The sequence below is a fragment of the Styela clava genome, chromosome 11 (genome assembly GCF_964204865.1).
Source record: "Styela clava chromosome 11, kaStyClav1.hap1.2, whole genome shotgun sequence".
NCBI lineage: Eukaryota > Metazoa > Chordata > Ascidiacea > Stolidobranchia > Styelidae > Styela > Styela clava.
This window is the reverse complement of record NC_135260.1, coordinates 9602661-9615249: the sequence shown is the minus strand read 5'-3', so window position 1 is coordinate 9615249 and position 12589 is coordinate 9602661. Positions and strand designations below refer to the sequence as shown.

General features: G+C 32.0%; 1 protein-coding gene across 1 annotated transcript in view; it reads right to left on the bottom strand.

The window, feature by feature from the left end:
- Window positions 1-12589, bottom strand: part of LOC120347118 (WD repeat and FYVE domain-containing protein 3-like) — an 86470-nt gene that overhangs the window by 71741 nt on the left and 2140 nt on the right. The window contains exons 3-9 of the mRNA XM_039416966.2: window positions 10403-10471; window positions 8895-9059; window positions 8068-8451; window positions 4772-4964; window positions 2930-3176; window positions 1206-1375; window positions 701-908 (exon numbers count right to left, since the gene is read on the bottom strand). Of these exons, the coding sequence (XP_039272900.2) occupies window positions 701-908; window positions 1206-1375; window positions 2930-3176; window positions 4772-4964; window positions 8068-8451; window positions 8895-9059; window positions 10403-10471 (1436 nt within the window). The remainder of the gene's footprint in view (window positions 1-700; window positions 909-1205; window positions 1376-2929; window positions 3177-4771; window positions 4965-8067; window positions 8452-8894; window positions 9060-10402; window positions 10472-12589) is intronic.

Sequence of the window (12589 nt, the reverse complement as noted above, 5' to 3'; positions counted from 1 at the left end):
TGAGAAAGCAGGATAATGTAAATTGAGTATAATAATGGTAGCTTTCTACAATACAACAGATCAATAAAAAGCATAATTGATGAGTATGGAAACTAGGTTAACTAATAAAATAAAATCAATCTTGAAGCAATAAAAAAGTAACATAAGGTAAATCGAACAATATGGAACTTCATCTATCCATCTGTGCAAAGGGAGACCCAATTTTACCGGGTATTGGGATAGTAGGTACGGTCAAAACACTTCGGGTATTATTAACCAGACCAAAATTGACTGGGGTACCGTTGCTGTTAGGAAATACATATTAACATTGAACAGTTCACCACAATTTACGTACGGTAAAGAGAAATTACACTTGTTATGCTATGGTTGTAAAGCGTTTTGTCCGGTTGTTCTTCGAGGTTAAAACTAGAATATTATGAAAAGCCTAATTTGTTCACTTGGCAAGTCTTATGAGATATGCAACTTTGATGATTTGATGATTAGATGTAACATATGTACCAAGCATACAACAATACATAGACTATTGTATAGTCCGGTATGACAATGGGTACTCGGGTAGAACAGAAAATTTCATCGTTCCAGACCCTACACCTTATATAACGTGTGAGTAAAATTTAGCAAGACAGCAAAAGATTTTATAATTTCATACAATGTTGTACAGCTAAATACAACAATCATTCACCCAATAATAACAACATACTTGGATAAAACATCAAATCTCTTTTCCAACAATGGTTCCGCAAAAGTTGACAGTGTGTGTTGCCCAGCCAGAATAAAATAGTTAGCGGGATCTCTTCTATAAACATTCAAAATTCCGTCTAAAACACCAAGACATAATAGGCTCGTTCTACCACGAATGAAAGCCTGTTCTAAAACTTGGAAAGCTTGAAGATTGCGAACACTCGCCCCTAAAAAAGAGAAAATCAGTATATTGATTCGATATTTAAATCAAGATTTCAAGTAGTATAAAGAATAATAAAGCTTATTAAATTCTATGTTTGTTCTATGTTATGTTCTATGTTAAATTCTATGTATGTTTATAACAAATGCTAACATGGAAACGATAAATATAATTAATTGAAGTAGTGAAGCCACAACTCCAGACTGAAAATAAATGACTAAGAAACGGTGTTATAAAATACTACGAATAAAAGGAAAAACAGCATAAATTGCCACTCCATACATATAAAAAAGCAACAACAAACCTTTTCCAACAGGTTCAGGGACTTCAAAATGAGCTTGAAAAGGAGAAGCTTGAACAGCAGGGCCTGGATTTAACTCCACGAAACCAGATGTCGTTAAAATTTCTAAATTACTGACAATACTTCGAACGCCTTCTCTGTGATTTTCACTTCCTTCGGCTAAAAGTTCCAATCTGCAAATGCATACAGATTACAAAGACTGGCAATTAGAATCACTGAGTTTGAGAAATGAGAAAAATTATATCCCCTCAGGTTCGAATCCTGTGAGGGATAATTATATGCTAGAGCAGTGGCAAGTTTTTTGACCCAAGGTAGAAATAAGAAGCGGAAGGATATTCGCAGGCCGGGAGAAGGGAGCACCACAAAGAACCGATATTGTTACATATAATTAATTGGTGGTCGGTTATGGCTTACTTTAACAATATATTCATGTATCTGAAACAAGTAACTGGTTAGCTATTCCCATACCAGGCATGGACACATAAACGGGAGAGAGGTCATGGTTCAATATATAAATGCCTAATCGACACTGCTCAATCCCAGGTTAAACATGAAAATCCTTTGCCTATACTTGTAGATTGCATTGTATTTTCTGCTGATTATTTTATCTTACTCTTAGTAGCCTAGCAAACACTTTGCGAAAAATGGTTATGACATATTTTTGTGACCAATTATTACTAATATCTATGTAATGAATGCAAATGAGTCATATTTAATTAACAAATTCCAACTGAAATCATCTATGCATTAGTTGCATAATTGCATCAACATCGTCATGAAACAATCATACAATATGTAAACAATGATGCAGATGCAAAAATCGTAAGTATCTGGGCCAAATATACAATGCTGGTAGATAGTTCCTTTAACCCACGGAGGCCACAGAACAGTTGAAGGGGGGCCACAATGCTAGGCGCGAAACTTATTTTATTTTTCTCTTTACAAGAAAACCTCCCATTCTTCCCAGTTTCATTGCTTGACAAAGTTTTTTCACACACAATTTTGGTAAACCTGATGGGATTCGGAATCCAACAATAAAAACAACACTATAAATACTACTGTAATGACAAACAGGTGGCCATGAGTGCTGAAAGCCTCCGAAGAGGGCCACGAGCCATAAAAGGTTGGGAAACAAACCAATAAAGGATATTAGCCTACTTTTGCCCCACCTTGTCTCATATTTTGCAATAAAATGAAGGAAGAGAAGACTATTCTTGTATTATGTTATCTCAACATATTTCTACTTTCTAGTATATTTCACAACAAGGTAATACGAACAGATAAAAAGATTTTTGCGAAATCATCATCCTGAGCCAAGACCCAGTCAAGCAGTAAACGATACTGAGGAATCTGCCATGTCTTGTGAAAGTTGTAAATTTTTCCATACTGCATATTTATCAAGCTAGATTCCTCACTAGTAAATCAAATAGACCTCTCTAGGCCATAGATCAGGCTTCGTTCATCCAAACACCATCAAAACCAATCTTGAACATGACAATCAATCGAAATCAACCCTACATCACTATCACCACATCACTTATGCTTCTACAAATCGGGTTGCCATTAACGAAAATGGAACAAGTTCGAAATTTCCAAAGATAGTAGCTAATCAAAAAAATGAAAGGAAAATCCAGTTATGCTATGTTATGCTATGCTTGATTTATGGATGCTAAAATCAAAATATATCAACACTTTAGAATAGTTCACTGATTTAATAAATCACCAACCTCAGTAAAAATTCAGTCAAGAAACCGTAGCCATTGCATTGTCGAAAATCCTCTAAAATCATTTGTGTGACGTCGGCTGTGTCTCTGACGAATCTCATTATGCTTACGAGAGCATCGACCAGATCTAGATCTGAAATTTCACCCTCTGTGCTGAGTGATATCTCTTGTGCATCACTCGTAGCACTTTTCATCGAACTGTGCATGGAACGTCGTAGGTTGTCGATGCATGTTGATATGCAATGTTTACCTGCAATACAAAATTGAAATAGGAAGCTTATGGTGTTGTGTAATATGAAAGGTGGCAACACACATACCTCAGTCTGTACTCCTGTAGTATATGTACCAGGTTAGGGTTAGGCAATACTTTCATTCCGATTTTCCTTATTTTAGTTTTATTACGAGTTCGGGGACTGTCTGTGTTAGCCAAGTGAATATTTCAGTCCGTTTACACGACTTGATGTGAAGTAGGCGAAAAAAATCAGTTACCTCCATATTGATACACATACTCCTGGAGCGCCCCCTAGTCAGGTCCAGAATGCCCAAAATGAATTGAATATTCGAATATTAGCCACATTTGATATTATAAATTCTTGATTTACAATAAATTAGAACAGCTTGATTCAAATGTTCATGATTTTGAGTATTTGGCATAATATGGTAAGAAAAACATAGACTTCAAATCTATTTGATGAATTAAAAATTAATATTTATCTATTCTGCATTTACCAAATTGATTTTCTCCAATTTCTTTGCTAAATATGACCAATTTATAAATATTGAAATTTGTTATCAGAATTTATTATCTCATATGTATTCAATATAGTAAATTATTCAGATTTGGCCATTCATGATCACAATATATAACTTGTTAAAATTAGGATTGATGGATCAAGTAACACAACAACTTGTTAGTGAAATAATGATAAATAGAATGTGGCATTTCAAAGAAATCAGTGCAGCAGAAAAGCAAGTTTTTCGCAACAACAAGAAAAGGAATACTTATAACAACAAAAATTCAACGCAAATTCATAGGTTCACTTGTTGCCTAATAAGAAACTTTCAGGAAATATGACAAAATTCGTCAGTCGCATTCCATACTATTGTCTTCAATAAAGAAATATAGAAAGTCATCAAGACTTAGTCATACATCGCTTAAATGACGTGTTGAAAGTTATTTTAAGCTTCAATATATCTATCATTATTCAATACAAAAGTTTGTGACCTGAACCAATATGATTTCATGTCATTCTTCATAAAGTATGTCGTTTTTACATTGAAGTATGGACGATTTGGCAATATATTAAATCTGATTTATTGAATGTAAAAGCCGGGCGCTCAAGAAGTATGTGTACCAACATGGAGGTAACTAATTTTGTTCGCCTACTTAACATCAAGTTGTGTAAAGGGACTGAAACCTATGAGCAGGGGTACATTCAGTTGGCTAACACAGACAGTTCCCGGACTCGTAATAGAACTAAAATAAGGAAAATCGGAATAAAATTATGGCCTAACCCTAACCTGATACACATACTACGGGAGTACCGAAATTGTACTGGCTCCAGAAATGGTTCCCTAAATGGAACATTATATTCATACAAAAGACAAGCATTCATAAACGAACAACGTATAGCCTAATCAGGATCAAAACACTTTCGGCAATGGCCTCAGAAATTAAGCTTTCAACTAGTTGGAACTTTTATTTGTCAGCCAACAGTCATAACTTGTTTGAGTAATACTAACAAGAAATGAATTCAATGACTTGCATCCTTCCACCCCCTTTACTCTTCCTGATGTCTCATGTCCGGATTGCTCAAATAACGATTAATTATTTCATATACTTACTTCTTATATACTGCACTACATTGTGACTGAGTCCATGTCTTGAGATTACATTGAGAACTTCAGATGCTGCTTGTCTCCATACTGAGTTGTGTGGGGGACACCAAGACGTAACGGCAGAAAATAATAAACCAAGATCATCTCGGTGAGATAATTCTTCAGCTGGTGATATATGTTTGCATAGTCGAACCAATGTCTGGAAAATAAAATAATATTTATTATTTTTCTGCGTTGAAAGTAGTATGCGTACCATTATGGAGGTAACTAATTTTGTTTGACTATTTTACACCAATTTGTGTATAAGGACTGAAACCTAGGAACAGAGGGATATTCACTTGGGTAACACGAACGGTCCCGAACTCACAATAGAACTAAAATAAGGAAAATCTGAATAAAATTACGAACTAACCCCAACCTGGTTCACATACTCGGGGAGTACCAAAATTAATTAAAATTATAAACAGTTGCATGCAAGTATGTCTAAAACAAATCTGTTTAAGGTCATTCAGTCAGTATAACTATCAGACAAAAAAATTTTAAGCTCAGTTTTATTTTCTGAGAATTTCGTTACTTGGAATTCACTACCGTATAGCTGTTTTCCGGATAATATTAACATGAAATTTCAGTTAAGTATTTACTAATGCGCTATACTACACAACAATTCGTTATAGTCTCAGTAGCTCTTCGCATTTTAGTGGTCGTCTTTATAAATCTCCCTCATTTCTGAGTGAGTGCGAGTGACTTCGCTTTGAGTAAATTCCTCAAAAAATGAATAAATAAAAAAAACATTATTTGAATCAATTCATTTTATTCGACATTGCAAATTCTTGAACTCTGGAATATTTCAGAATGGTTTCATTTGATGACCAAAAAATGACCATATGATCAAAAAAACACTTCATTTAAGCAGTTCTGAGAACCGTAAATAATAGAAAACTAATCAAATCCCTGTATGTCTACTTTTAGGCATTTCAAGTTCACACACATTCAATATAAATTGATTTGAACATTATCCAATTTAAAATATATTTAATATTCTAAGTATATTTGAAATAGTAGTTTACCATATTTTTAGCACTAAAAATGTTTGTTTTTTTTCCATTGCCTTCCAATGAGAAGGCAGAAAAATAGTCGAGATACACAGCGGGAGAATGAAAAGTGAAAACTGATTGTGAAGCACATTATTGTCCCTCTTTTCTGGCTTGGACAAAAAAGCTTCTGAATTTGAATGGAAATAAATTTTTCCTGTTTGTCAGTAATTGCGTATCCCAATTTATCTTGCCCTGGTTGAGGTGGCCCTGGTGAACATAGGATTTTAACGAGAGATATATGGCGATGGCATTATCATTATTAAGTCTAATGCTTAAACCCACCATGAGTAGAAGTTTCAGCCTGTGTGATTGCATATTCTATAAAGCTAGAATAACAAACATTTTTAGTTTCAATATCACAAATTTGACATTGCAAGTGATTTTTATTTTGGGATTTCTTATGCATCCCATGCTACTTGCTTTGTAAAATTCAGCAATAATAATGATTTAGTTGAACATAGGATGAATTTTACACCAAACATAACAATTCAAATGCACTTTATTCTTGAAAACATTTTTTTTGTATTGATTTTGATTTATAACCCATAAATCAGACCAAGAAATATCAAAAATCAAACTGAAACTGGTTCATAAATTACCAGCATGTGACTTCTCAATAACCTCATCATAAAATTCCTTTGCTAATAGGAGCTAGTAAATGAGCAAGTCGGGACCACAAAACCACACATTCGAACATGGCCCACGCAAAAACAAAATCCATTGAACTACTAAAATCAATAAATCTTCTCATCTATACAGTCGACAATGACATCATTTGTTCTGGAACAAAATGCACAGGAAACTAAGCTTGCTCTGTTTAATAACTTTGAAAAAGTAAAATTGGATTATGGTACTTTAAAATACTGGAATAATAATTATGAAGACAATAAAAATTTGGAGAATTATTTGTAAAATTAATATTGAATTATCAAATTTACAGTTCAGACGTTACAAACAAAATTTTTATGTTTGCTCAAAAATAATATTTTTACAAAACTACAGTAAGATGTTAAGGTTACTGAACTTGTTTAAAATCAAAGTTTCCAATTCATTCTATTATTCCTAATGTTTAATTCAAACCCTGTCTGCTTATATGCATAGTAAATTAGTTTATAGGCGCTCCAGAAGTGTGTGTACCAATATAGAGGTAACTAATTTTGTTCGCCTACTTCACATCAAGTTGTGTAAAGGGACTAAAACCTATGGACAGGGGGAATATTCACTTGGCTAACACAGACAGTCCCCGAACTCGTAATAGAACTAAAATAAGGAAAATGGGAATAAAATTAAAGCCTAACACTAACCTGGTACACACACTACAGGAGTACCAGTTTATATTCTGTAGCATTTGATAGCATTTGCAAAATGAGATTAAAAAAAATATCTACTGCAGCAAAAAACAAGATTCATTCAGAGTGACATCCCGAATACAAGGTATAGATTTGCAACACTTCTTAGGAAAACAATGATCTCAAATACTACGTTTGAATATGGTACTTTTAGTGTGAGTAAATGTGAGCGAGTATTAGTGAATTTATACATTTATAATATAGGAATACTATTTACAGTATAAAAAGTAATTCAATAGTACAATGAATGGAACTACGTATAATCCTACTTGCGTTGCGATCAAATCGCTAAGCAGTTTTGACAAACACAGGGATAATTGAATAGATTCAAAAATAGCAATATTCAATATTTCATGAGTTTAGGAATAATTTGAAATAGTTTAATTTGAAAAATTACCATATCTGGCAAATGACCAAGAAGGTCTTCATTTACTTTCTCAAAATTGGTAGAAAAATAGAAAACTATTCAAATTACGTTTATTTGAAATTTGAATGCACTCCCAAAACACATTTTCTTGGATATATAATTTAGAAATTCCATCAAACAAGGTGACTCAAAAAAACAGAACCCAGCTAATTCGGAACATATCCTAGAAAGAACATAACTTTTGTGCAAAACGTCCCAAATCACTAAAAGTTTTCGGTACAATCAATCATATGCAAACAGTTACAGAAGTCGAGTGTTAGAAATAAATTTTCGTCATTTCCGTAAAAGTAGCCTATTATATGGGCTCTAGTTTTTTTTGGTAATCCTGCAATATTACAAATTATTACCATATTTTGGGGATGTATTCAGAACAGAAGGTTATTCGGTCATCTCTGAACTTAAAAAAAATCTGTAAGATGTAAAACACTCTACCTGAACGAAAACTTTTTGCAATTCCATTCTTTTTATTGATGTGCTTGATTTCGCGTGTTCCATCAGTGCTTGTTTTCCAGACTCTTTTCTCGCCAACGTTTGCTTTTGTAAAGCAGAAGCGACTCTGACTCTTGAGCCTTGTTGAAACTTTGTATATTTGGGTGACGCTGCCACAGGTGTTTGATTCTGCAATCTATTTGTAGCATTGTCAGATTTTTTCGGAGTTGTGTTCGGGTCGGCGTTATGGCCAGCATTGTGTAATGAACCTTCAGATGGATTAGGTCCTTCTACCACGAGAGATATAGGTGGCAAATCGAAAAACAGATACAAACATTTGACAAGCGTAGAAGGCAGATGCATTGTTGTCATACAGTCCACAACATTCTGAACATAAAATATATAAGTAGCAAGATTTAGATAATTGAAGAAAAATGAAATTGTCTATCAAATAGTTTAAAATCAGTAAAAAGGGAAAAATGCTAAGTATATAGACACAAAGGTCAAATGTCATACCAAAAGTAATAAAAGATATTTACATGACTTAAAAGAGAACAGCAAAGTTTTGGGTGAAATAATAGGTCAAGGGGAAAAAGGGAAAAAAATACAACTAAACTATTTAGCAAACGATCCATACGACACAACATGTCAAATAATAATAATCAGTATTTTGATATCAATAGAACTATATTAACGATAAACATATTGGTGGCTTATGGAAATATGTAAGAGAGCTTGCTGTTTTTTCAGTAAAAATTTATTTATATTCAAGAAAATTTATATTCGAAACCATATGAGACATATTTAGGGCAAATTTATAAGAAACAAACCTGTCCTCCGGCTGCGAGGAGTGATAAAACATTGAGTAAAATCCATCCTCTACTTTTTTCTTCAATATCTTGAACGAGTAAAAAGTCTGTGATCGCGGCGCTTGCTTCTTCAGTAGTTTTATCTGATGCCCTTCTTCGTATTTCAGTGACCATGAGCCTGGATACCTGAATTAATTATTAATTGAATAATTAAATTAATTGTTCTAATTGTGGACAGCAATATTTACAGCATCAATACACTTGAAATTTTGGACAATTGACTGAAAATTGTAAATTTAATTTGAGAAAAGCATGCCTGTTGCAATGATGGTATACATTTATGCATGTGTATAAATCTGTGTGAAATTGAAAAAAAAAAGAAAAATACACGAAAAATAGTCGAATTCTAGTAGAAACACTATTTAAATATGGGCATCACTAACATTTACAAAGACCAGCATATGTTATGTACTATTATCAATGTTATGATATTCATTTCCAAGCTCCCTAAAATTGAGTACAAATTGATTGCACTCAAATAAAAGTGCACCTAAGTTTCAAGTTAGATGAGTTATGACAATGTGGGAGATGGCCATACATAAAAGAATATGAAATATTACTTTCATGTTAAATATACATCCATTGTTGGAATTAACAAATAATTATAAACACCAGTGTATCATATTGACATTTATTTTATACTATTATAAAGCCAGGCCATATATATATAGGTATATAGGTCTAGCATACTTTTAAAATGTTAAAAGTGACTCAACCACAAACTGAACTAAATGTTATAGACCTTACAAAAGTCAAGGGTTAAATTTTGAAATATTGAATTGAATGGATTGTAGAGATATTGAAACTGAATGAAATATTTGTATATTTTCAAAATTTGGTTATTTTCTCGATGCAAGGACATAAACACTTAATCAGAATAAAGAAGGTTGAGCGAAGATATAGTTCACAAAATCACAAAAAAGCCAAGAGCTACTAAGAATATAGAGTATTTTGGCACAGAACTGCATGTTTTTGAATACCAGTGAGTGAGTGAGTTTTAGACAACTGAAGAACTCAGCCCACTAAATTTTTTTCGAAACAGCGCAGCGGCATTACATTTTGTTGATAGCAAAAAGTTTGCAGTTAGGACACCAATCATATTTTTTATTCTATATGATTTATGGATGAAGTTTTTGACATTATCAACAACTTTTTAGTTGTAAAATTGTAATTTTGGAAAATTGAAATCAGAATTAAATGCATTCATCTTATACAAAAAAAAAGTCAGAAAAACAGTGTCTTCGCCAGATGCCTATAATGATTTGTTCAAATTTATATACTGAAATGACCCATTTTAAATAATATTCAATATTCTGGATTTAAAGAATATATTTTCAGGATGTTTCAAGATATCAAATTATTCGGGTTTCGCTATTCCTACTCAAAGGACTAAAACTGTCTATAATCCATTATCAATTACATGCTCTCGTTCCCACCCAACGATTGAATAATTGTTCAATTTCACTTACCTGAGTTGCGAACTGCAAAACATCCCCAAATTTTTCTCTCATAGACTTTGGTGGTGCTGAAATGAAGATCTGAAATATAGATAAATTTAGATGCTAAAAATAAATTTCAAAAATACTAAAGAATGGTAAAAATAAATTACAACAATCTTTAGCAATACATTGATATTTCCACCAAATCTGCCATACATTATAGGATAAGTTGAAGCAATGCTTCATACATATAGTAAGAAGGATGTATTTTTATCTTGTAATAATTTATATATACCTAATATATTATATAAGATTTTGGTATGTTCCAGAAGCAGTTAAGCAATATTCTGAACTGCTTAGAAAATTATTTTTTCTTTACTCATGACTTCATAATAAAAATACATGCAGTTACATACACAATTTGAGAAGATGCTTTTGTCACGGACTACAGTTTTATAAAGTTCTTTACATATAAAACTATATTATAATAGAAAAATCATTTTAAAATATTTTAATAGGTAAAACCATGAAATATTTCAATGGGGCATATAATAGCAAATCCAATTTATATCTAAGTCTAGTTCAAGTTGATTAAAAGTTTAAAATTGTTTTATTGTCGAGCAATATAGAATTATGAGGCAACTGGGCATGCGAAATTGTAATTGCACAACACTTTTGCATCAATGGAAAAATATTTTACTGAAAAAAACTGTATGCCTATCCAAATTCTTAAAAAAAAGTTTTTCCCAAAAAATGATAAATTGGCATTCTGTTCATGGGAGGAATTTTCAACTCCATTTATAAGCATATTTTCACTTCAATAAAAGACAAGTAGACATATTCTTTTTCATTTATTCATTTTTTTGTGCACATTTTGAATATTTCCATTAAACTCTATTTAAACCATTATATAAAGTTACTGTGAGAAACACAAATTACATTTGCACAAATCTTTTCCACGTCCACTAAAACAGCAAAAGGAATCTACTATAATAAACAGATCATGATTTCATTTATTGATTTTTCCCTGACTGTGATTAAAAGAACGCTTCAAATTAACAAGATTTGAACTTCATGTCGTGGGAATCCAATAAATCTATTTAATCGAGAAGCTTAATATAACAACAAACTGCCTGCCAGCAGGGTTGGCCAAAACTGTATATTTCAATATTCCGAATACATTCTAAAAAAAATATTTTCAAATATGGAATATCGAATACATTTTAAATTGGGGAAGAGATCATGTTGAAAGTTACATACGGTAAATCATTATATATTCATGTTGATCCCATCTAAAACGACTCATTAAATATGAGAGTCATTGTTTTCTCTGTTGTTTGTAATCAGTAGCAATATCATATGTTTTGATGGCTCGAAATTCCTAAGTTTCAAATAAAAATATTATAAATTTGAAGTTTTTTTTATCGAAAATGATCAATTTCGAATGTATTAGAATATTCAATTCGTTTCGGACATTCCTGCCTGCTAGTATAAGAATTTTAAACAATTTCCATAATAAAAAAAATTTGGTATAAAAGATATTACTCACTACAGAGTGTTGCAACAAATAGAAAATTCTATAAAAGTTAATCCAATAAGACTATTAAATGCTTGACATAAAAGGCAAATTGGTCTACAAGTCTTCAGTGCTTTCTAATGCAATTCATATGATTGAAATCAATTTGATATATACCGAAATATAACAATTTATAACAACATGCTATAATTCCATCAACTATAAATGATGTTGTTTCATGGTGCATTTGCTTCAGTTCAAAAGCCTGCGCAAACTAATAAATACTGCATGTCATATGTCTAAAAGCCAGTCAGCTTAATAAAATAAACATTAGATGTTTTGAGAATGTCAAAATTTATTATGAATGGCTGTGTACTAGTTATAATGCTTTTTTATCCATTTTTTGATGCATTATGAATTGATTTGATAATTGCAAAATACTGGTTATAATTTGGGTGAAAAAAAAAATATTGATTATACTGACAATAATTTACAGTATATACTGGTCATATGCTACATTGATCGCACACCATTTATTTTTATTCTTTTATATGGTGCTTTTTTGTGAGTTCCGCTACGAATATAGCTTGGTAAAAGCAGTCAATTTTTTGAAACAACAAAGGCAATCAATATCTCGTAGTCCCTGAATGCTTTTGGTAAAGTTTTTTTATGAATACAAACTCTGACAATAACATGTTTAA